Here is a 27283-nt window from a genome sequence, read left to right as displayed (position 1 = left end):
CTTGTATGAAAATCTGCCCTTACTCCAAACTTTGATGGAATTAAAGCATCACCAAGCAAATGTTAAAATTTCACACAACGCGGGTAACACAGAGGAAACATGGATGGATCATGTGTACTTACACGATACTATTCTTGTATTCTTGGTTTTTTGTAATTGAAATTTCACTTAAAACTGGTTATAGCAATTTATTTTTTTTTTATTTATACATTTTTCTTTCGAGATCTCATTCCTAACATTTTTTCGTTTCAGATCATAATAGAGAAGCCCCCCCCCCCCTATAAAGTAACTTAAAATACAGTTTCCTGATATTTATTGCTCAATATAGATCCCAGTGTTAGATTCTATGAAGTTGAGAAACGAGGTGATTCTTGTGAAGCCCGTTGGATAACCTCTTTCGCATCCAGCGTCACTGTTGAAAATACTTATACCCAGCAGAGTACACCGTCCATATTCTCGATAAAAGTTGAGTGGGCCTCCAAAATCACCCTGTATAGATAAATAAAAATAATTTAATAGACTTTTATTATTATATTGTCTTAGGTATAACCAATGGCGTATTTACGATTTTGTTTAGGGGGGAGCTTTGCTAACTAGAAATTCTGCAAGATATTTCATTTAATTTAACATAGTACCTTGTAAATAAAATTTCGGGTTGGATTAAGCCCGGAAGCCTCCCTTAAATACGCCACTGGGTATAACTCAACCATGAAGTCTTGATTACCGGTAAAAGTTAAAACTATAGTTAAAACTAGAGTAACAAAGAGTACCAATTTTACCATTCTAAAAGCTTAGTATGTAATAAATTGTTTTACTGCAATAGTTAATTTCAAACCGTAACTCTTGATTCCCGTTAAAGTACAATATTTAAATGCAATAAAGATTAATTAATTAATTTACTTAACAATCACCAGATACAGCTCAGAGGCCATTTTAAACTGGATATCGAACAACAACAACAATAACAATGGAAAGGATTTAGAAAGGTATCGGCCAGAGCCTGTTTAGTAGGTACTATCACGGCATTTGCCTGGTAGGACTAAGGAAAACCATGGAAAATCCAAGCAGGATAGTCGGCAGCGGGAATCGAAACTACGGCCTCTCTAGATAGTATAAGTACTTATTCTCCTGCGATTAACTTTCTGCCGTTATTCAAAGCCAGTTCTTTTCGGGTTAAAGCCACAACAGTCGTATTTCGGGGAAATGCCACGAAATTTATGAAAAGAAAAAAAAGCTACAGTTCTACTTGTTCAAGTACGTTTATGTCTGAACATAGAAAAATCATACACATGTCATTTCTAGCGAAAATATAACATTACGATTATTAAGTCTCAATTCTTCCTACTGTCTCAGTTTACTTAAACATAACTTACATGAATTCATGTAATATGTACTTCTTTCACCAAGAAATGGACTCTTAATACCCTATGAATTATTTATTGTGGCAGGGATTGCAATCCTGAGTGCAGACTTCTTTTAGGAGGGCTCAAAAGTTCTGTGTATATATACGCTATATACATCCTGTCATACGCTATAAAAAGTACAGTGTATAAATATAAATCGACATGTGCTAAGTGGACACTAGAAACAACGAGCGCAGGACAGGACGAAGTTGGTGGGCTCATGCGGTAGAGCGAGATACACAGAGAAAAATCTGTTCTCTGGACAGCTGTATATTATACAAATATACGGTATCCTCTTGCTTACTATAGAAATCAGTACGGAGCATGCGTTATCCGTATGCTACATAGGCACTGGCCTTAGATGTTACATCATGCCGTTGCAGGATGTCTGACATCTAAGAATTTTCCGTATATCACATACATATACTTATGTTACCATCGTCAGTTATATACGTCCATTTGTATGTGAGATCCTGACCGTCTACATTGTTTCATACCGAAAGTACGTATAGATGGAACTCTTACACAGAAAGTATTATAAAACCTGCGTTTTCAGTTATACGTCTGCTGTACAATAAGTCCAAAAACTACAGGAATTACGCATGTAACCTATCTTTTTAAGTACGCCACCTACATTTTTTTTTCTCAGTGTACATCCAAAGGGAGCAGGCACGTTAGCGGTAGTAGGTATGCAAGTAACTGAGGATCATGGAAAGACGCTGTGTTTCTCATATTAGTACATGTCTTATCTATGGAACTGCTTTCTCGTTATGGATCATGATTTAACACACTGTACTGATAGAAATTCAGCCCACTATGGCTTCCTTATGGAGCAGCACTTCCTTAGAAGCGTACATTTCGGATTACGTTTTTCATCATTATTAGGGATGCCAGAGGTAAGATCCCCGTGTACTTTGATTACTTTGATTGTTATCCTCTTTTGAAATAACATTACAAATGTCTTCTGTAAATTTTACATATTTATGTTTCCATAAACTGAGATAGCACTATATACTTGAGGAGCTGACTTCACATATAAAGAAGAAATACAAAGAGTTCAGCATTACCTGACATCCTCCAACCCCTGCAGTGCCTTTAGTACATAGCTCCGAACCAATGATATCTGGGTAGACTTTGTTACATTCAGACACTGACATAATTTCTGCATTTACCTTCCGAAGCTTTGACGGTTGCAATTGATCATCTAGAAATAGTAAATATTAATAATACAACAATACATAGACAAAAGGATTAGTCTTAAGAATGAATGCAATCAGTAGCGTAGCCAGAAGTGTGTTTGAGGGGGGGGGGCAAGTGCTGTTACAGGTACATATAGAAAAATTACAAACAAAAAAATATACAAACATAAAAATATATAAAAAATTACAAACATCAAAGTAACAAAGTACATTGTCGGACCGCTTTTGGGGGGAGGCCCCTCTGCCCCCCTTCCCTACGCCACTGAATGCAATGTTGAATTAAAGGTGGATTGGAAAGTTCGTGGCCTTACTAGGAAGGGAGCAATTATTTTATGTTTGTATACATTACCTGCGTAGCTATATCCGTTGGTAGTCACTGTGCAAAATTTTATTTCTCTATTGTTTCAAGTGAGGAGTTTATACGTCGGCGGAAGTGACGGAAATTTGTAACATGCGGAAAATCGAGCATCGAGCTGTCATCAAGTACCTGTATAAAAGGGGCTTAACACCACAGAAAATTCATGTACATGGTAGAGACACAAGGAGATTCCGCACCCTCGTATTCTATGGTGAAAAAGTAGGTAGCTGAATTTAAGCGTGACAGAAACAGCATTGAAGATGACCTCCACAGTGGCAGGCCTTCAACGTCGACCACTACAGAAAATGTCAATAAAATTTGTAACCTGATTTTGAATGACTGCAGAATCAAAATCCGAGAGATAGCTGAGACTGTGTGTATTTCCTATGAGCGAGTACAAAACATTATCGTAGACAAATTAGGATTTTCTAAGGTGTGAGCGAGATGCGTACCCAAGTTGCTTCCAGTTGAACACAAACGCAATCGACTGATCCTTCCCAGTGATTGTTTAGAAATGTTTGAAAGTGATCCGGAAGAATTTATTGGCAGATTTGTGACTATGGATGAGACACGGATACACCATCATACACCGGAATCAAAACAACAATCAAAGTAATGGAAATTAACTGGATCTCCTGTTGCTGCACCCGCCATGTTTCACTGATCTGGCTCCTTCGGACCTTCACTTATTTAGAAACTTGAAAAAGTTTTTTGGAGGGTCAGCGATTTTCTTCGGATGCAGAGGTGAAAAGTACAGTAATGGGATATTTTGCAGGGTAGAGAAATCATTTTTTTAAAAGTGCTATAGAAGTGCTACTGAAGAAGTTGCGTAAATATATCTCGGTTGAGGGGAATTACGTGGAAAAATAAAACAGAAGTTATCCAAATATTTTCTAATTTTGTAGGTCAGGCCAGGGATTTATTTGTAGCCAGGGAAGCCTGGGAATTTCCCCCCTTCTAAGTTTGAATTCCTTATCTCTTAGTTCAGTCTTCCCAGAGGAAATACCCCTTTCATAGGCTATATAATCTGTTATAAAGTACAATAATTCAACTTCACGTTTTAGTAGCAATCCTTTATAAAAATTCCCCCCTTCTACAAAATCCACAAATAAATCACTGGGTCAGGCCACGAACTTCCTAATCCACCCTCGTAGTATTTTCCAGATAGGCCGTTAAGACTAAAGGAAAGGGATAATTAGGCCTAATCCAAGTGAGCATTGATTCGGAAATTGGTAGTATAAACAAGTGAGCATCATTTCACAGTATCAAACTACGATAGATTTCAAAAGTATATGAATTCAAATACTCAAACTTGAAGTAATGCAACTATAACTACTGGCTGCGATAGATTTAATAAAATCGAAGATAGAATCTGTTTCTCGGACACTGAATTCATATGAAATAAACATTACTTTCCATCCCTTACTATTTTTGTTATATGACGATAAATGTTGAAATCAGAAATCGTTAATTGGAACTACTTCCGGTGAAGGGCGCCGATTTCTCTGTAAATTTGGGAGGGGGGCATTGAGATGTAGAAGGTATATATATATATATATATATATATATATATATATATATATATATATATATATATATATATATATATATATATATATATATAAAGATTTTAAGACAAATTGCACTCAAATTATGCCAAATATTGTATATTCATAAATACATTAGGGGGCCCACATGAGCTTTGGGGGGGCAAGCCCCCTGGCTCCCCCAGGATCGGCGCCCTTGCTTCCGGTTTGAATAAAGGGTTAAGGAGTGACGCCATTCCTCGTACGTTACAGGCTTTAGGCCGTAGATGCCAGTAACACACAGGAATATGTGTAAATAACAGTGGCGGATCCAGTGGGGGGTGATCGGGGCGATTTTCCCCCAAGAAGAGGAAACTTTCTTATTTTATATATATAAATAAAACGCATCACAGAGCTTGAAGCTCTTAAAAGTAGCTCTAAGTAGCAGTATGACAACCCACCGCCCCCCAGAAGTCGGTCCTGGATTCGCCCCTGGTAAATAAATAAATAGTATATACTATTCCATACTTATTAAAACTCTTTTGCTTATTTCTGTAGTTTTTATACATTGTAGATTGAAGGAGCAAAATGTGAAATGATATTAACTTTCACATGGAATGACGAAGAAATAATAAATAAATAAATAAATAAATAAATAAATAAATAAAATACCTACTGCTGCTTGTATATCCCCAGCCTGTTATTGTAGCTGTTTTCCCAGTAAAGTCCGCATAGCTATCTGAATACGAAGGTAGACAAATTGGTCTGATTGTATCTGCAATGGAAATAAATAATATGATAGACATGATAAGGCGTTTCACAAGAAAATGAAATTTCATAGAAGGCAAAAAAAAAAAAAAAATAAAAAAAAATAAATAAATAAATAAATAAATAAATAAATAAATAAAGTGTCGGATTTAAGTTTAAACAAACAAAGAAAGCTCACTAAGGCCATATAACTCAGAGGAGCCTCAAAAGAAATACAAAAATAAATGAACATTTACACCAATTCTTTTTTTTCTGAAGCTTTTTGTACACATCAAAAAAAAAAAAAAAAAAAAAAAAGATTGAACAAAACTATTTTAAAAATTTCAAATTTACACATTCAAAGGAATGTTGTTCACCATACTTGAACAAGAGTCTCGAATGCATTTAACATCATTTTTACATGATCATAGAAGTATTATATTGTATTTTTAAACACTTGTTGATAGGTGGCAGTCTAAACTAGTGATCTAAAATAAATACAAAAAGATGAAACTACACATTAATTCAGTTCAGATCTGTGAGCAAATAACTACAATCCTAGAGTTTCTTCTCATTTGGAATTTATTATATTACATTAAACCTTTCAGAGTATATTTTAGTTGATTTTGTAAGTACACCAGTAAAAGTATACTACACGAACGCTTGTTAATAAGTTTAGCAACACTAGCCTTCACGAAAACAAGAAGTACTGCGATATTAATTGGTTCATGAAGCACCTCATAGTAAAATTCTTGCAAGTTAAAAAAAAAAAAAAAAAAAAAAAAAAAAAAAGTCTAAACGGGCAAAATATCATCAACCATGCTTTGTTTCCAGGATTCTTTTGTGTAACTTGCTACGATATGTTTCATATGCGTCTTACATAACTCACATATCTCACACGCTAGTAGCGTACAGGTCTATAGAAACATTGTGCAAACGACAAAAAAGAAAAGTAGATGAACATTTCCATTTCGTACTATGTACTGATAATGACATTTCCGTTTGTAATCTAATATAAATAAAATAGAGTTTATCTCTGTGTGTGTTTGTCTGTGTGCGGCCTGGGGACCAGACGAGTGGACCGAGAGTTACCAAATTTGGGTCACGGGTACCTTGCCCCAGACCCCACACCAAGACGAAAGTTCTTTTTTTTTCTTTCTTTCAAATTTCGAATCATGGGGGGCGTTTACCGGGACATGTAAAAGTAGTAGAACATTACTGATATTAGTGTCGAATTCATATTTTTTGCGGTTGCTGAGATCAATGGTGAAACTCCGATCGCATTAACTTCCAAATTCAGTCCATTTGGCTGCGGGCCTGGGTCACCGAGGAGGGGATACCGACATATGTAAAAATAATCCAAAATGACCGATATTAGTGTCAAATCGATAGTTTTCGCGGTCGCTGAGATCAATGGTGACACTTCCATTAGCAATGACTTTCAAATTCAGCTACTATTGTATGCGGGCAGGGGTTTACCTGTAGGGGAGGGTTTACCGAGACATTTAAAAATAATCCAAAATGACATGACCGATATTAGTGTCAAATCCATAGTTTTCGCGGTCGCTGAGATGAATGGTGATACTTCCACAGGCATTGACTTCCAAATACAGCTCCCACGCGAAGAATAGGTATTTCAGCTAGTACAATTTAAAGTTGACTTTAGCGCCTTTATGTGTCATTTAATAGTATATTCACTAAAGCAGTTCGTGAAGAAATCAAATGTTTACATTGTATGTGTACCTGTAATCGATGGGAATAAAATAACTTTTTACACATATATGAAAATAATACATATGAAAATTAATACAATAAATTAAAACATTTTTTTCTGATCAGAGGTATACACACGTCCAATCATTCACATCAAGATTTCTTAATTACGATATTTGGACGCGAACCAAGGTGCTTCCATGTACAAATCACTATAAAATCTCAAGCATACTAACGTGTTATCAAAACACAAATTTCACAATATTCCCCAATGTAAACACACATGTATCTGTGAATCTTTCTCAAACTATGCAACTAGTCAGCGTCGGTAAATAAACAAATAGTTGCACACTGAAAAATCTGGGTAACCACCATCATTGTCAATCGGCCGTGAATTGAGAATTTCAAATAAACTGCAACTTTTGAACGAACAGTTTCCAAATTAGTTACTTAAAAGGAAATATAACTCAAAAGTAAATCACCAAAAAAGAATTATGTAAAAACGAAACATTAGTGACTATGCAGAAGATAAACAGGATGGAGCATAAGATAATATACAGACAGCACTTGGTGTGTTTACAAAATTCGGAAACTGAATCATGGTGGGAAATTTAATTGGATTTGTAATTGGTTGAAACAAAACAAGAGCCGAGCTGATGACTCCATTTTGGTCAAATTACACAATGAATTCTCTAAGCAAGAAGAGAGAAAATCCTAAACTTACTCATTAAAAATGGCAAAACTGTTGTAGTACTTCCATCAAATGAAAATGCATTATGACATGTTTAAAAGCAGAAATTTCACTTTATTAAATCCAAAAAAAAAAAAAAAAAAAAAAAGAAATGTTTGACCTTAAATCTGAAATCTATTACTTACCATCTGCAGGATAACACCCTTAAGACACCCTACTGTTCCAAACGAGTTGAGTTTCAGATTTGGAAAACGGAATTTTTAGAATTTTACAAATACTTTCTCAGTTGCTTGAAGATAACTGTAGACAACAAACATAAATCACGTTTAGATGAGTTAAGGTGAGAATTTTCGAAAAACATCTTTCTTGAAGTTTTCATGGCGAATTTTATCGGGTTTGGCTCACAAAAAAACTATGGTCCATTGGGCTTTTGAAACAGGCCTCAAAAATTAAAAAAAAAAATCACAGCCTCTTTAAAATGGATTACGAGTAGTTTTTTTTTTCAAATATCTGGACAATTAAGTCTGTCATAAACACTGACATCACATTTATATCAATTTATCATAGGCTCTCGGTCAATATTGCGGTGCAACATCCATTGATGAACAAAATACAAATATGACAAAATTTCGTAATTTTTAAGTATTTCGTTATATATTATATCTTCAAATGCTGATAAATATGCCAACGGACACTCTTTTGATGCCAAAATACGTTAATTATGTTATTTAAGTATACAAAATGGGAGGGCCAGAATCATAGGCTCCAACATATTTGAGTCACATGACAAACTGTTTGTACAAGATAAAGAAAGATTAGCGCTTCCCTTTTGGCAAGTGGAAAAGTTAAGAGTATTACATAATTTTAGTATGTTGTTACTAAGATAAATAGTAAATTTTGAGATGAGCCAATCACAGAACAGATAATAAAGTGAGTTGTCCTGTGGATAATGAGAGTTAAAAACCACTAATTGAACCTGGACGGATGAAAATGGCGGAGGAAAAGTGACAATCACATACTATCTAACTAAGGAAATAAATAATTTTGACCATACGTATTAACAAAACCAAATTTTTTATCTCGTTTTCCGATTTAAAGAAAAATATAATTAGAATAAGGACTCAATATATTCTATATTGCAGGAAAAATATAGAATATATTGAGTATGAAGAGTCTCTAAAAAGGCATTGCAACATTTGACGCCTTTCCCTACCACTTACTTATGTGAGCAGACCTTTTCTGCACTTTACAGTATTAAAACCTTAAAACGTAATCGTCTTAATGTGGAATCGGATCTAAGATTGATGGTGACAAAACTTATTCCAGATTTCAATGTAACTATTGAAAAATACAAAGAATTTCATTCCTCACATTAGTGACCCCACATTTGAGGAAATTGTTTATCAAGTGGATTTCTTTTTTTTTTATTTTTTTTTAATTTTTAGTTTTGAATGTTACTGTATTTTCAATTGAAATTTCGTTTACTAGGAAACAATCGTGTATCTTCAGTAGAAATTACTTATTGCATTATTTTGCTTGATCTTTTTCTTGTTAGTGGTAATTCTAATTAGTATATATTTTTTAATACCATGTGAAATTTCAGTTAGCATTGCAAAGGGGGTTCGCAGATCGTATTCCGAATGAACAGGGGTTCGCGTTATTGGAAAGTTTGAGAACCATTGGAGTAATATTTCGAAGTGATCCCTTATCATCTTCTTCTTCTGGACTCAGAATTCACCAAAAATGTCCCAGTCTTTTTCAGAATAACCCATGTCGAAATTAATTTACATTTCTTTACTCTTTTATTGAATTTTAAATTTAGGACATCTAATACCTCGTATTATCTGCTTGAATTTAATACTTTTGGTCTGTTATGTATTATATGAATTGTGAAGTAATACAATCTAATTTATAGCATTATTTCAGACAAAATTTAATATTTTAGCATAAGTCTAATAGGTTTCTATCACCGCATTCTTAGCAGTGTTGCCGCAACATTGATACAAAAAGTCACTAAAAATTATTCATGAAACCCTTTGTCTACAATCACTAATATAATCTTTAACATTTAGTTTATATGTATTTTATCATGTTTCTAACAAGGGCAAGGACTACTGTTATTACTACTATCACTACTACACAAAACAATATGCTCTAGCATTTTCAGGAAGCATCGTCATTTTAGGGTTTTATTTGGATGGGTTACGAGACTTTATTTACATGAGTATAATTTCAAATTCTTTGTTGCATATTATTATGTTAACACTTTAACTCGTACTTCTACTGTTATTCGGCTGGCTAATTGAAGTTAAGTATTACTCCTGCTTTTTAATGTAAGTTCTGCAAACTGAAGGATAAAGAAGGTTTGAAGTATTCATTAAAGACCAATGATTTTTTTTTTTTGAGTTTTACGTCCCACGCTTATGCCGGCTAGGCTAAAGGAGACAGTGATGATGAGAAATGAATAAAATGGTGGAATGAAGAAAGTGGGAGAAAATTGGAGAACCTCGAGAAAAACCTATGCACACGGCGTTTGTCCATCACAAAGTTCACATGGCGCGAGCTGGGATCGAACCAAGGACCACTTGCATCAGAGTTGAACTCTCATTCACTGAGCCACCGCGGCCCCAAAAGACCGAGGAGTAGAAGAAAACAAAGTGGAGGGGTAATAAGTTATATATTTGTCCAAATCCTGGCCTCATCCACCGATTAAAACGAACAAAAAGAGGTTAAATAAACATATTGAACTACTTAGAACCAGGGTGGAAAAAAATCATGATTTTTTTAAAAATCATTTTTTATGATTTTTTTATTTAAATCGATTTTTTTGATTTAAATCAAATCTTTCTCCTCGCATAATACAACTCGCGAACTGAAGAAAAAGCATTACGAATTAGTATTAAATGCCAATTATGCCATTTAAGTGAAAGTATTGGGGTTGAATTTTGAATTAATCCCCAATCGTTAACCTATATCAATCCCAAACAATGTTTCTTAACAATTTTTTTTTTTTTTTTTTTTTTTTTTTTGCAAATTATAGACTTTCAGTCAAGCATCATCCCTATTTATCCTAGGATCACTGTTCATACCTCCTTCTCTTCAGAATAGAACAGCTTTTAAAACGGTAACATTCACATTTTCCCTATCATGTCCCTGAAGCGGAAAATTTTGAGAGAAGTCGGGATTTTTTCTGATTTTTTAAAAAATTTTGATCCCTTCTGGACTTCCCTATGTTAACGCATAGATCTCAAAATCAACTGGGAAATACTAAGGGTGTACTAAATGTATGCACAAAATTTCAAGCTTCTATCTTGAATAGTAAGGGCGGGAAAAATATTTAACAATGAGTTACGAACATCACCACAGCATCCAGATGACCCGGATGTAATATAAAAATTTCCTCAGACATTCCTATTTATCCTAGAATTATGATTTGTACATTATTATTTTCAGAATAAAACAGAGTTTCAAACGGCCATTCAAATGTCACCATCCTGTAGGCTATGTGGGACTGGAAAAATCACGAGAAAAGGGATTTTCTGTTAAGAAATATCCCCTTTTTTACTTTTTACCCCTCTGTACCGCCTCTGTTTAAAGGCAAGGATCTGAAACAAATCTGCAAAAATACTAAGGGGTGCAGTGAATGAGTGTCCAAAATTTCAAACTTCTAGATGCAAAAGTAAACCCGCGAAAAATAATATCCCCAAATATCCTAGATTTCCATATAAAACAGGATCTCAGGTAACAGTTTTCTGAGACATCCCTATTTATCCTAAGATCATGGTTCTCTTCAGAATAGAACAGCCTTTCAGATGGTACCATTCATTTGTCTCCATCTTAGGCGGCAAAATCGCGAAGAAAGCTATTTTTTGTTAAAAATATCTTTACGTTTTTGCCCTTCTGGACCCCCCCTGTTTCCGCGTAGAGATCTGAAATCATCTGAAAAATACTAAGGGTGCACTGAACGAGTGTGCAGAATTTCAGTCTTCTGAATGCAAAATGTAGGCCCGCCAAAAAATAATAAAAATATTGACAAAAAAAAAAAAATTAAATTTATGACATCACATCCTCTGTCTCGACGCAGAGAGGTGGGAAAGCATATGTAACGTGCTCTACAATGCCTTCAGTCCTGAAAAAACGAAGTAAAAAAGCTTTATTGGTACTTTTTTAATCGAATAATGGAGATTTTATACTATCACCTAAAAATAGGTGATATAATTTAAAAGGTTAAGCGTTAAGGAAAAAGTACAGCAACGCTTATCAAAGTAACACTTTTTTCCACAAAAGTTGCTGATATTTGGCGGGAGCATATTTTTAAGGAAATTGTAACTAGCTTGCGGCATGAAATACATAAATTTTGCCTAAAGTTATAAAATCTAAAAAAATTCGGAGAGGGGATAGGACACTTCTAAATACACCCTATTATCTGGGAACAAATATATAGACGCGGACATAAAAGAATCTTCATCTTAAATGTTGATGGTGATTTTCCCGTTGGAATAGTTAACAATTTACAATATAAACCCTATGTTACGAAGAGAAGAAACCAGGATTGCCCTGTTACCCGTTCAAAACGGGATTTTCCCTAATCATCCTCTGCATGACACTTGTTTTCATACTATGCTGTACATATTGTACATTTGAGTCTCATTGTATTATTATCATCTTCCATAATCGAAATAACAGAACAGAAATGGGACTTTACTTATTTTCACTTTAAATTACTTTGGAATTTGATTTAAATCAACAATTTTTATTTAAAAAATCAAGCGATTTGAATCTTGATTTAAATCGTGATTTAAATCAGACTGATTTAAATCAATCCACCTTGCTTAGAACTAAAAGTGCTTGATCACAGCAGGATAAACTCGCAGCATAAAAGTAGCTAAGTTTGTAAGTAAGTCGGTAAATCGTATTTAAAATAATTACCAAAAATGTCACCATTCGGAAAGTTGATTTTTTTGTCGACATTCTGCACACTGAATCCCCTAGATTTAGCGACTTTGTCTTCAAATTGGCAACACTGGCGGTTAGATTCAAAATTTCTTCACAGTTGTAGCCAAACCGAAAGCTAGTTCCGTTGTTGAAAATTAGAGACGCTACTGTGTTCCCATCGTGATACTTCAAGTTTTTCACCGAGTTTAGTATCTGTATTCTTGCATTTGCTTGTGAAAAGACCTTAAAGGCCAGTTCTTTCAATTTAACGTCTCATGATTACACCCTTTAGCAAGGGCGCCGAACCTGAGAGGGGAGGCGTTGGGGGCCCGGGCCCCTCAAAGCTCATGTGGGCCTCCCACATTTTATCTATGAATATACAATATTTGGCATAATTTGAGTGTAATTTGTCTTATAATAATCATATATGCCTTCTGTATCTGAATGGGTCCCCCAAACTTACAAAGAAATCGGCGCCCTTGCCCTTTAGTCTAACAAAGACGATGATTGAGGCAAGTGAATGATGATGGAAGAATTTGTGGAAAGAGAAAGTGGGAGGAAACGGGAGTATCCCAAGAAAACCAACGGACACAATGCTGTCCACTGCAAACTTTCTTCGCCGGGGATCGAACCAAAGATCCCACACACCAGAGGTAAGCGCTCTATCACTTAGCTATCATGTCCCCAGAATTTATCATAATCGACCTAGAACAATTAAAGATTTGAAGACTAATATATATAGCCATCGAAATCAACCACTCTCGAAGGTATTGTAAGGAAAAACCAGAAATATTGAGCAATGGACAGAGATGTCTTTATAAGGAGGAAATCATTCTCAGTATTTAGGCTACTTCTGACGTGTGAGAAGTGGAGAATTTAGGGGGGGCTTCCAGGCTTAAGGCTCCCTGAAATCTTACTTGCTATAGTAAAGTATATGAAATATCCTGCAGAATTTTCACATTTTCAGCAAAGCCCCCCAGGCCCGTATCCACGGGAGACTAGGGGGCCGGCCCCCCTAAATTTTCACTGGCCCCCTAAAATTTTCACGGTAGGCTTGCAAATGAACAATAATGTGGTGATGAATTATAATATGGTTGGGTCGCCCCCCTAACTTCTACCGGCCCCCCTACATCTTTGGGCTGGCTACGGGCCCTCCCCCCAAAACTTAGCAAAGTCCCCCCGAAACAAAATCGTAAATACGCCACTGCGCATGAGTGTAAACAATTCTATTAGATACATTGTGCAGTTAGGTTCATTTCATGATCACAATTACTACGTATCAAAATTGCTTCAACTTTCGGAGCAGGGGCGGATCCAGGACGGACTTCTTGGGGGGGGGCGGTGGGTTGTAATACTGCTAGTTAGAGCTACTTTTAAGAGACCCCAACTCTGGGATGGGTTTTATATATATATATATATAGAGGAAAGTATATAAATATGGAATACCATTTAGTTATTAAGTAATTACTCGTCACCAAAACTGAAAATATCAGCAAAATATACTTTGAAAGGTAAAGTAGAATGTTTACTACAGCACTATGGAGTTACAATCATCACATGAATAAGACTAAGATAGATATTAATGATTTACTGAAAACATGCGTTTTTTTCTGTTTACGTAAATGGGTCTAAATATGGAATACTTGTAATAATCTATTTACAAAACTCACAAATATAACAACATCCTCGGTCATATCCCAAACATTGTACGTGGTACCATAATTCACACGTAAAACACATTACTCGTGAGAATTTTCCACCGCAAGAGACATTTGGCATCAGGACTATTGGGATAACTTCATCGTTTGGCTGAGAAAAGTCTAAAGACGAGTCTTCGAAATTGATTTAACATTCTTTTGATGAATTGAAAGAGCTCTCTCTGTGTCGTTTTAGATGTCTGTTAATTCGTTCACGATATCTTGAGGTAGCTGTGGGCTCATTTGTACTGTTCTCCTTGCCCTATACGTGTATTGTTTATTATCTGGGTTTTCATTTTCTGTTTGTTGTCTGTTGGGTTTCTTTTCTCCTGCTGCTGAAGAGCATTCTTATATGGTGAAGATGTCAAAACTGCAGCTAGTTCTGGTTTTCTTCCGATGCTGCCCATCTGCTTTCTAGGATTTCGAACTGGTATTACTTCCTCAGGACTAGTCAGACATTTATTTTTAGACCTCTTCTGCCATATTCTTAGCGTTGTCTTCGTGAAGAACTAATATTTTTTTCCATTAGCAATAAATATTCCACTAATTTAAATTAGAGAGTTTTCCAACTCTATAGGTAATACAGTTTTTCGTCCAAGTATTGTTTTGGCAACTTCCTAAAGTATAAAGTACGGATTTTAATTTACAAACCTAAATAGAGTAGATCTGGGAACATAATATTTGGCCTGTTTTAGGTGTACCATTTACTTACTTCTGACCTAGAAGATGGCTGCTTGCCCATTGTTTCTGATGACACTCTTTTTTTTGGATGAAGGAATGTATGTATGATACAAAATAAAGAGGAAAAATAAAAGAAAATAGTGAGAGATACAATTATGGAATACTATTCCATATGTATCACCCCATTGGTATTCAATATTTGTATCCTTGCCTCCTTGGAATGTCACATGATGTAGCAACGTACAAAACACTTCAACTCTTTTCTGCTTTGTACGAAAATGATCGTTGACATTTGTCGAAATTCAGAATGCAAAGTGACAACAATTGAACTTCATTAAGAATAAAATTTACTCCACTGAAAACTTACCTACAGAAAACTCAGTAACCAGAAAAAAGTATAAACAGCTGTATCACACTGGTTCTTTCGTCTAACACTTTCTACTCAGCTGTGGCGTAATATCCGTAGCTCTATAACAGTCTGCACCTATCACCTCTACGCGGCAGCGCCATATATCCGCTATAGGTCGGTATTCCATATTAGTAGTACTATTCCATATTTGTATCCTTTACTCTCTCTCTCTCTCTCTCTCTCTCTATATATATATATATATATATATATATAATAAGAAAGTTTCCTCTTCTGGGGGAGGGGGCAATCGCCCCCCCCCCTGGATCCGCCACTGATTCGGAGAAGCATCATACATGTTGTTTTATATTTAATGGTTTCTGATCATAAGAAGTTAACAATAAGTATATCAATACTTTACTGTGTTAATATGATAACAAAAAATTTGACTTAAGTTTAAAAGATCGCCTTATAAGAACTTACCGCTGAAGGAAACTCTGAAAGGTAAAGTAATGATTCCAATATCGTTTTGAAAGTTGTTGATATCAAAATTAGGATGATATAATCCTTCAGTTGTGTTGACACACAATCTTCCTGATTCTGCTCTGTCCTCCAAATCCCAATAGCCAAGGTAAACAAGCCAGTAGTCAGAGCTAAAACATAAAAAAGGTTATCTTCACGACAAAAAGACGATTAGAAAGATGATTATGTATCATTTACATGATAACGACATTTGTTTTAAAATATAATATTAATGTCAGTTTTCAGCATGACAAAATAGCAGGAAAAAACCGACTGGTCAATTATGAAATCTGAAGTTACCATCTCTATCTTCCAAAGAGATAGTCACTTTCTACTGAACGCAACTTTACGCTCAAACAACACAGTATATTAGGATCTTAGGATGGTATTGGTATTTTAATATGGTATCAAACTATCACATGTAAATCTATGGGCGCCCGCAGCGGGCGCCAAAAGGGAGTCAGTTGACTGCTCCTGGATTTTCAACGAGAGTTCAGTTTTTGGAAATATAGGCCGAAATATACAAATTTGCTCTCACATAATACAGGACTGTACATTATTTAGCGCAGTTAATAAAAATACCAGTGTAAATAATTACTATGCGTATTAGCGACTCAGTTTATATGCCGGTCTTTAGCCAAGACTCGAAGAAATCCTGAGGGTATTACTGTGTGGATCCACTATTTTACTGAACGATAAGAGGGTAAGTCAGCGCCCAAAGCAACACTGTAACTGAATGCGGTGAGTTATAGACCAGCAGTCATTCTAAGACGGAAAACATGACAAAAGTCTTAAAAGTAAATATGCAACAAAATTTTAGTAAGACTGTACACAGTACAAGAAGTCGGAGCGTATACTGTACGTGAAGCTTAGGGCCGGCCCTATACAATTCGCCGCCTTGTGCAATAGCATAATTTGTCGCCCTCCTGTCTCCAGAAAGAACAAATCTTTCACGATTTTCAGTATGCTACTCCATCACGAACAACGAAGAGGAGGGAAGGCTCACTCGCATTTAGAAAGGCCTCCAATACTACAAATACAATCTCGTTTCTGGTTTTTCCTTAAATAATATTAATCTATTATGTTAGTAAAAGGTAAAGCAAACATATCTGCAGAGGAAATATTGTAATCCTTTTTATAGAATTCAATATCGAGTTTCAATCTCAATATTTCACTTTTGCAATTCCAGTGGAACTAGCTCTTCTATCTTTATTTCTTAATTTTTCTTATACATCTGTAACCTGTTTTTCGTTTCCACCTTGAATGATAAAGAACTTGTTTGTGACAAAGACAAGACTAGTTTTCATGTCAAAACTAAATGGAACCGCTATTCGCTACTGCTCGAGAATGGAGTTCTTGTATTTGACTATAATCAAGTAATTCATGCAGGAATTTGTTTGACAATTTGCTTTAGCACTGTCCGTGTGACCTTAAATTAATGCGAATTACACATGTGATTTATGTGAATTATGTGATGTGATGTGATTTATGTGATGTGATATACATTAATGTGATTTATGAATGTAGTATTCAAATAGAAGGTCAGCTTAGTAAATTTAACTACCATAATCATGAAATCTGTTTCCAACAAGAAATATTTATTTTAAACAACAGCTATAGTTATGACAAATTTTCCCGTCCTGTGGAAATACAAGTACAGTACTGTGGTGTAATTTTCTATTGGTGTAATATTTAATTCTGTTAGCCATAACGTCATAAGTAAATGTAAACAAATTATCTTCGCAAGAGCATTGGCTAACCAAAATGCCTGTCACTGCTAAATAAGATACACCTTTAGTTAAATTATGGAAACGTGAATATTTAAATGATGTAAAAAAAGGGTTGTTAGTATATTTACAATAATCTATTGAAATATGATAAGACAAATTAATGAAGTTACAAAATTAATAACTAATTAATGGTGAAAGCTAATTAATTGAATATTACGAAAGTGAGAATTAGATGGGAGACATTTCCTATTACACGGTAAGAATCTTGAACATTTCCTATTGGAAAATCACAATTCAACATCTATCTAAATTATGGGATAAGTAGAAGGATTGTCACTTACAATACTATTCGGCCAGAAGAGACCAGAAGATCCAACCTTTGATGGGCAGGAGAGATCCATCTCTATGTTCCGAACGATGGAGACTTCTTCAAAACAACTGCCTTTGCTTCTCTACTGCTCCAACTGGACCCCGAAACAAATTTATGGCAGTATTTTATATCAACCGTGTAATTGTGGTTAAATTCCTATTAACCTATTTCTGTTGTGACCCACTCACCTACAGAAGTCACGTAGCATATAATAATATTTAGAATGTTACTGTTAGGTAGAAACTTCTGGTCTCTTCTAACTCAATGAACAAAGAGAAATAAATCAATCTCTGGTTTTTCAACCTTTATGAAAAATATTTAAAAATATATTACTTTTTTTTTCGACTGTGATTTCTACCACAGTACATATGGTACAGCCGACTCTGCCTATGCCATTCGACATTTGCACTAGACCAGTATCTAGTACAGTTCTAAGTTCAGGTGAACAGTCAGTTCTTTCTTCATACTCTGTGCAATGCATGAAACATATATCAAAAACCAATTATATTATGTCATTAAGTTTACTTACACGGCAGCAAACGCTGTAGTAAGAACGTGTTGATCTGATACAAGAACTCCTCCGTAGAAAATATTGTAACTATCAACCACAATCGCTTGCCAAGGGAATTCATAACGCTGGGCTGTTTTTCCACCGGCTATTCTGGTGTCGACACCTCGAAAGGATCGTCCACAAACATCTGGAAATTGGAAGAAGATATTTACAACCTCTATCCCAAAAGTTCGGTGAATGTGTCTATATTTCGAATGAATTACAGTATTGTCTTATTTGAAACAGTAGTTACTTACTGTCCTTCAAAGTAATCCCCGTTGATTGTAATGCACTTGTGAGAACGACTCAGTTTACAAGTCCTGGAAATTCCTGACGTACTCGTCTTGAGGGATGGTTTTCAGCTGAGTGGTTACATTACTTTGGTTGTCCAAAAAGTTTTGGCCCCTTAGGGCTGATTTCAATTTATGAAACATGAAAAATTCCGGAGGAGACACGTCAGGGGAGTAAGGAGGGTGATTGAGTGACACAATTCTCTTGTTGGTCAGGAAATGCTGCGCCAGAAAGGCAATATGTGACCGGGTATTGTCGTGAAGCAGGGTCCAGTCGCCTTGCTTATCGTACTGGGAGCGTACCCGCTTGATTCCTTGCAGCAGACGTTTCAGCATTTCAACGTATGTAGCGACATTTAACGTGGTGCTCTCAGGGAAGAATTCTTTATGGACGAGACCCTCAGAGTCGAACTACACCACGAGCGTTGTCTTGTGAAATCTCTCACTTCGCACCATTTGCTTTTCGGCGACCTGGACCCAAATTAAAACATAGGGTTTTTATAAGGTTCCTTAGGGCCATTGTTTGAATTTTCTTCCTATACTTAAAAGTAAAGTAACTTATTAAAGGATGAAAATATTTTTTTTAAATATTCGATTTTCTCTAAAATGACTCTAATGATTGTTCATATTTCATAAATCAATCTTCCACTAACAACACTATAATATACTGTTAGTCGTCTTTCTAGGAAAATCCAGGACTAGTAGTTTAGTCTAGGTGATGACTTTTTACTGCTCGATTTTCACAAAAACGACTCAGACAAATTCGTTTATATTTCATAAATATTTGTTTTACTAATAGGCTATGCTTAACTGAAGAGTAAGGGATAAAAAGAAGGAATGTCACAAAACTGCATTTTCGAGAAAACGGAGATGTAATACTGAAAACCGCGTACAAAATGAATAGCGTTAGTTAAAATTTTGCCCCTTTTACATGGGCATTTCTACATTTACGCATGCATGGCATATACAGTAAAATAGTACAAAGAGTCACCAACAGATAGGACAAAGCACCCGTTAAAGCACACACATCGACATTCCTTGTTTTTCCCCCTTACCTTTCAACTTATCTGTTCTTTTAAAAAAGTCACAAAAGGTAATTTATTCTCGGGATGAGTTTTTCTCAGGGCAATTTTCTCAAAATGACAGGTGATTTTGTTTATATTTCGTTTATATCTCTACAATGCTATAGAGTATTTACAAGGGTAGTTTAATTTTTATTTGTTTTCAATATTTCGTCTAATACTACTCACGCGATTTTGATTGATATCTCGCAAACAAATGATTCATAAATAATTCATAATGATTCATGCAAGCTTATTTTTAGGTATGGGCAGATCCAGGACCGACTTGGATATAAGAAAGCTTCCTCTTCTGGGGTGCGATCACCCCGATCGCCCCTTGGATCCACCCCTGTTTTCAGGTATCAGTTATTTTCGAACAAAAATACAAGAAAACATTTTTTTTGTTCGTATTTCATAAATGAACGTTTCAGTAATAACTGTCGCATAACATGATATAGTTTAAAAAATGAAAGCAAGAAAATTTAGTGTGGTGATCCGTACCTTCTATTTAAATTAAAGACAATGATGCACCGTAGCTCAGCGTTAGAGCGCTTACTTCTGGTGCTTGGGGTTCATTGTTTGAACCTAGGCCAAACAGTGGCGGTTCCAGGGGGGCGATCTTCCCAGCAGAAGAGGAAAGTTTTTTTTTTAAATATATATAGCCTAAATAAAACCCATCCTAGAGTTTGGAGCTCTTAAAAGTAGCTGTAAGTAGTAATATTACAACCCACCGCCCCCCCAAAAGTCCGTCCTGGATATGCCCCTGAGACCAAGCAGTGTTGAGTAAGTTACTTGTAAAAATGTAACGCGTTACAAGTTACTTTACTTTCTCTTAAAATGTAACGCGTTAGTAACGCGTTACTTGCCCTCAAAAAGTAACTGTTACTTTACTTCGAAAGTAACGCGGTACTAACGCGTTACTTTTAGGTCGGAAACTTTAAAAATGTAAAAAAATTATGACTTCAATTTTCCGTACCACTATTACTACCTCTATTATTATTATTATTATTATTATTATTATTATTATTATTATTATTATTATTATTATTATTATTAATAATAATAATAATAATAATAACAATAATATTGCACGTTCTGAATCGCTTTATGTAAATGCAAGGAGAAATTTTTACTTGATATATGAACATTTTCATGTAACGTTGATAAAATGCCATACTGCATTACTCGTAGGGATGGACACGAGCAAGTTCGAGCGAGTTTTCTTTGACACTCGATTCGACTAGAAACAGACATCTTTGAGCTCGCCCGAGCACTCGACTCGAAAAATTTCCTCCAACTCGATTCGAGCCAAATCCGATGTGTAGTTTCGAGTACATTTTTCAAGTATATTACATAGACAGTATAATTATTATCAATGACACTACTACTACTACAACTTTCATTATTATTATTATTATTATTATTATTATTATTATTATTATTATTATTATTATTATTATTATTAATTATAACAACACTGTATATAAAAAGAAAGATAGGCAGTTTGTATTTGAATACTAAAAAAACTAGTTGATTGCCAACCTCGGTAGTCGTGAAGTCTAGGAGTCAAGGACATTGTTCACGAGCTTCTGAATTTGGGTTGAGGGTCTAGGTTGAGTATTCGGACTCGAGCCAAACACTGTTAAAAGTTATAGGGTACTGGCCAAATATCTTCAAAACTGCTCGGCCCGGGTTTAGAATTATCAACGACTCGAGCAGCTCGATTCACAGCTCATTCACTATCGATCCGAACCGAGAAGTGAGCCGAGCCAACAGCTCACCCAACCGACTCGGCTAGAGCCCTCGGCTCAGTTGAGCCAAACCGAGCAAATGGCTCATCCCTACCAAGCCAGCTCCAGCCGATGGTTCACCCCAAGTGAGCCGGCTCGAGCCATCTTCTCAGTTGAGCCAAGCCTAGCTGAGCTTGTTATAAAAAATCTCTTGTGGTCTCGTTATCGAGAGAGACGAGATGCAAGCAGTGTCCCCTCTCGTGAGCAACACTAAAAGTATTCCATGGCTTTCGTTTTCCAGTGTAATCAGGCCATGAAAACGAACGTGCAATTTATCAAACTTGACTGGACTTGAAACTCGACGCGAAAAACTGAATCGGCTCGGAACTCGACTCGAGGATATTACCCTTGACTTGACTCGAAACTCGACTTGAATTCGAGTCGAGTCGAGTTTTAGCTTGACTCGTGTTCATCCCTATGCGTTAGAAAAAACGGTTGCTTATTCTTATTCTGCTAAACTAATTATATAATAATAGCAATGTTGTTATGTAAAATTAAAAATAAAGAATATAGAGAAACATTACACTACTCTATAATTAACGGGACTCTAGGATAAGCAAACTGATCTGAAATAACTCCAATGTTACATACCATCAGCAAATTATTTTCTAGTAATAAAGTAGGCCTGCTCATCAAAACACAGTTTATTCATATTAACCCCTTACTGTAAATCGTTAATTATGGCACCCTAGTTGTTGATAAATATTTTCTGCCGGGGCACTTCAGACACTTTACTTTTAAATTCTGTCCACCATCATCCTCAGCTCTTAAGAAAAAAGTATTTTTTCAAATGTTCGAACGGTAAAATATTTTCGTTCTCCATCTTTATAAAAACAAAACCAATCAAAGTAAAATAGACTACCGGTATCATTGCACTCCTAGTTCACTCTCTGTATGTATTGATTTGGAGCTGTCAAAATCTAAGACAAAATCTTCCAGATGCTTGCAATCAGTACACGTGATTTCCGTAAGGCTGTCCTCATCTTCCAAAAACAGCAAGTGGCACTACGAACTTATCTGTTTCTCTGTGTGTTTGTGACTGTCGGTCACTGACATATGTAGTTCATGCTCGATTGTTTCATTCCGAGAAATTCACTTACAGGAAAGAAACATTTTTTTCCGGAAAAAATACATATATTGTAGTCACTCATCCGAAATGTAACGCGAAAAAAGTAACGCAAACTAGGTATGTTACTTAAAAATTTGTAACGCGTTACCGTTACAGTTACTTTGGAAAAAATGTAACGCGTTACTAGGAAACGTTACTTAAAAAGTAACGCGTTACAAGTAACGCGTTACTTGCGTTACGTTACTTCCCAACACTGAGACCAAGTAAATTTGTGGTAGACAATATTGTGTCTGTTGGTTCTCTAAGGATATTCCAGCAATTCTTCTATCACCAACTAGTTGTGTTAACCATCCATCTCCCTTAGAGACGGACGTTAAACTGAAGCTTTTATACTTTTTTTTTTTTTTCAAATTGAAGATACTCAAAATGTCACCGGAAGTATCCATATAGCTTGAATGTTCATAAATATTCTTTTATTATTGTTTCCAAATATTAGTACAGCATAAAATTCCTGGAATAGTTTGAGCAATGCTAGTTCGTTGAGTAAATTAGTGTATTGGTTTGCGAGTCTATGTATTTTCTCTGCTGATTTGCTTCATTGATTAGCCACATGCTCTGTCCTTGACTGCTACCTGGTGGCGAAAGCGGGAAGCTCGTCGATTCGCTAGATCGAGGGTCTCTTTCCGCATCGGTATGCGTCAAGGCAATGTAAATCGAAATTTTAGTAAACCATTTGATTTAAAAAATCACGTAGTATAATACAAACACGCAATTACAAGCATTAATACACCTGTACACTTGCAGAAGTCATTATTATTGAAATTTGACCTACATTACTATTAGACTACTTGCCTTCTTCGCTTTTACAGCAACTAAATTTGAATTTCTTGACTTGATTAACACTTATGCTTACTTTTCTGAGGATATTTCTTTCATGGATACCCTTTCCGATCCTAGTCGAGGTTCATATATGCAACATAAATTATCGTTGTATAATGGCAGCAATTTTTTTCGTGACTCTGGAATAACATTTCAAATTTCCCTATGTCTGTGTGTTCAAGGTAAGTATAGAAAACTATCGGGTTTTAACTTAGTTACCAATCAAAACAAGTTAATTTAGGGTTGACTTATTTTTCTGATATGTAGACTATTCAACGAAATTGAGGGTTAACTAACTTGCAGAACACGTCAAAAGTGCAATAATCCTCTTTCATTATTTTTTGTTTGTTTGTTTGGTTGCTTTTCATTTCGAACATGAAGTTACATTGGTGTAGATTGGAGAATAGCAACAAAATTGCTGTGAAAGTGTGAATAGTTCTTGAGATGGTCTCCAAAATATATACCCCAAAATAGTTTTTTTTCTTTTTAAGTGTTCAATTTATTAACAACTTTAAAACCAATTGCACGGTCATCAATCTAATGGTGGGGGGGGGTGGGGTGGGAAGTACTGATACTATGTTAGGTATGTCATGAGTTTACTATAAAATTTCAAAAATATATAAATAATAGTTCCAATTATTTTTGTCACTCAAAAAATTGGGGGGGGGGCCTAGGCCTCCGGCTTTGGGGTAGATCCGGCACTGCTAATAGAGTTTATTTATCTCATATTATCTACTTCTATTATTATTATTATTATTATTATTATTATTATTATTATTATTATTATTATTATTATTATTATTATTATTATTATTATTATTATTATTATTATTACAGTTTTGTTGTGATAATACACGTCATTCAAATACCACATGCTGAAATCTCATCTACTGTGACAAGGAAACTCCAAATAAAGAATTAAAATGTATTCTTACCTACTTTATGATCACTGGATCCATCATGGTATATGGATTCATTCTCAGTAGAAGATTGAGATTTTCTTTGAACTTAACTAATCTTATTGTTGGTATTGAAATGTATTGTGCTACATTGCGAATAATTAAAAGGTATGGGGAAATAGAATGGTAACTTTGTAACTATTTAATAACATTAGTTTTACTTTTGGCTACTATTGCATTTCCTCATATTTTCCAATTTATTATTCGTACAAAATCATTTTCCGAAATAGTTGTTTCCGAGGAAAGAAATTTCTAGTTGAACATTCCTCGATTGTGTTAATTTCTACTTTAATATTCCTCGATTGTGTTAATTTAACATTCCTTCCTATTTAGGCTAACCTTTTTACGCCCGCCAGAGATTCGAACGAAATCGTAAACTCTCACGTTAGGCGCCCTGGTGACCCTCCCAACATGGGCACCCGAAGGAGAGGGCAGGGTGAGGCCCAAGCCCCCCTTTAGCTCACGGAAATACATACGTAATATAGCAAACCACGTATATTAAATACCAGACATAATATAGCAACCATGGAGATGGCCACACCTCTAGAAAATTTTCTTCGGGCGTCCCTGCCTTCTAATTATCATACAGTCATGATTGGTACATCGTTGGAAAGCGTATGGAACCCAGATTCGAACGAGCCATCAGTGGTGAATTCCTGTCCTATTCGTAGAAGAAGAAGAAGAAGAAGACACAAAAAGTTATTTCTATTTATTAGCTTAGCTTGTAGCCAAGAATGATGACATGAAAATGATGTTACTTTCTCTTTTCTTCCTACAAGAAATTAAAATATTGTGAGTGTGTGTGTCAAAGGAAATGGAATGTTTGTGTTTTACTAAAAAGGAAAGCGTAATGAATTTGTTTTATGTAGGAAATATTCTCAAAAAAATGTTATGGGTAGAAGAAAAAATCATTAAATTTGACATTCGCCTCCCTACCACAATAGTACTACATTATATGCACATCATTTTTGCTGCACACATCATTTACAGCAACTAGAATTATACTTCTAGACCAATTCAGGGAAAAGATATCTTGTCTTATATGGAACCTCCCGGAAATTAATGAAATTTATGTAAAAAAAAAAAAAAAAAAAAAAAAAAAAAAAAAAAAAAAAAAAAAAAACTGAGACTCAAAAAATTGGCCAACTTTCCCCTCCACCTTCCTCCATATAAGTACGTATACAGGGTATTATCATGTAGTGGACTACTTCCTTGCTTCATATCCCAATTTTTTTTTGAGTGTGTCTCTAAGGGATGGGAATGGCCTCCCCCCCAAAAAAAACACGAACCTTACCCTCCCTCTTCCACCGTGATACCCTTGTTATACATAACGCATATTGGCGGGAACATGTATGTTTGAGGAATACATGTACATTGATACAAAAATTAATTTTCTTGCTTAATTAAGGGCTGAGTTATTAAGGTTTAAAGCCTTGACACAGGCATTGCTTCAATGGGCGTTTAAAGGCTAAAGGAGAGATTATTGAGAAAGGTGAAATATTATGATATAATTGATGGAATAGAATGTGGGAAAATCTTGATAACCTCGATAAAATGGACGGACACGATGTTGTTCACCTCATACTCACATGACCTAGGATCGAACCAAGGCCCCCTCGCCCTAAACTCCAACGCTCTTTCAATGATCCTACGTGCTCGCAGTTGTCATACACAGTAGGCCTAACATAATTTTGATGTTATGTTGTTACGTTGAGTGTTTTGAAGTTTAGTTTCCTTTCTCAGTTCTAACTGTAAGACTACTGTCCTCCAGCTTATGTCCTGACACGAACCAAATGATATTCCAACCGAAATTGAACCCGGACCTCTCGAGACAAAGGTATCTATTCTTATCATATAGACACAACAGAGCTCTTTGATGTTAGACAACTAATATCTTTACTGTTGGTTTCGGTTCGGGGGAAGAAAAATGAAATGAAATAAAAATTTTGAGTTTTACGTCCCACGTTATGCCGATTAGGCTAAAGGAGACAGTGATGATCAGAGATGAATGAAATGGTGGAATGGAGAAAGTGGGAGGAAACGGGAGAACCCCGAGAAAACTCACGCACACGGTATTTGTCCACCACAGATTGGAGGGAAGAAATACAAGGTTGGATCTAGTGGTTGTTTCGTCAGTTTCGCTTTACTAGAACTCCCGGTGTTCTACCTAGAATATGGAGCGCCCTCGTTGCTAAGTGGTTAGAGTTTGCGCCTTTGGGGTGGGAGACCCGGGTTCGACTTTCGGACGGAGCTCATGTAGTTCGGATTCCAGGTGAAGCTGCAGATCTACGTCTCACATAGTTTCGCTGCTGAAAGAGATGCTAAACTAAATTCAAATCAAATTTACCTAGAATGTAGGTTGAGGAAATAACAAGTAGGCGTAAGGAGAATTCACTGAATATATGTCTTCAGGTTAAATATGCGCCACCTCACTAGCTATTAGTACTTGTTGTTATTAACAAATTTTATGGTGTTGCGTAAAATTTATGTTCTGTGGTTTAGGTATCTCGAAGGTTTATTAGCGCATAAACAAAACCTCATGATTGGATTGTATCTTTGTCGAGAAAATCTAGTTTGATTCTTTTATTATTCATCTGGCTGAGATGCTGCTTGACAAGAATATAGTCTCCAACTTCAGGTTGAATTACCGAAAGGTCTTTTTCTCCAGCAAACTTACTGGGGAGACTCAGTGCTAGAGCGTTTACCTCTGGTGTGAGGGTTCCTGGTTTGATCCCCAGACAAGTAAATTTTGTAGTGGGCAACATTG

At 35.6% G+C, this 27283-nt stretch overlaps 1 protein-coding gene across 1 annotated transcript in view; it reads right to left on the bottom strand.

The window, feature by feature from the left end:
* Positions 1 to 291: 291 nt before the first annotated feature.
* Positions 292 to 27283, bottom strand: part of LOC145692093 (brachyurin-like) — a 33463-nt gene continuing 6471 nt past the window's right edge. Inside the window, exons 3-7 of the mRNA XM_081767387.1 lie at positions 18448 to 18616; positions 15780 to 15949; positions 5163 to 5261; positions 2471 to 2607; positions 292 to 489 (exon numbers count right to left, since the gene is read on the bottom strand). Of these exons, the coding sequence (XP_081623513.1) occupies positions 313 to 489; positions 2471 to 2607; positions 5163 to 5261; positions 15780 to 15949; positions 18448 to 18616 (752 nt within the window). The 3' untranslated portion in view covers positions 292 to 312. The remainder of the gene's footprint in view (positions 490 to 2470; positions 2608 to 5162; positions 5262 to 15779; positions 15950 to 18447; positions 18617 to 27283) is intronic.

This window comes from Thermobia domestica, chromosome 8, assembly GCF_964235325.1.
Source record: "Thermobia domestica chromosome 8, izTheDome1.hap1.1, whole genome shotgun sequence".
In the NCBI taxonomy this organism is placed as follows: Eukaryota; Metazoa; Arthropoda; class Insecta; order Zygentoma; family Lepismatidae; genus Thermobia; species Thermobia domestica.
This window is presented reverse-complemented; position numbering and strand designations above follow the sequence as displayed.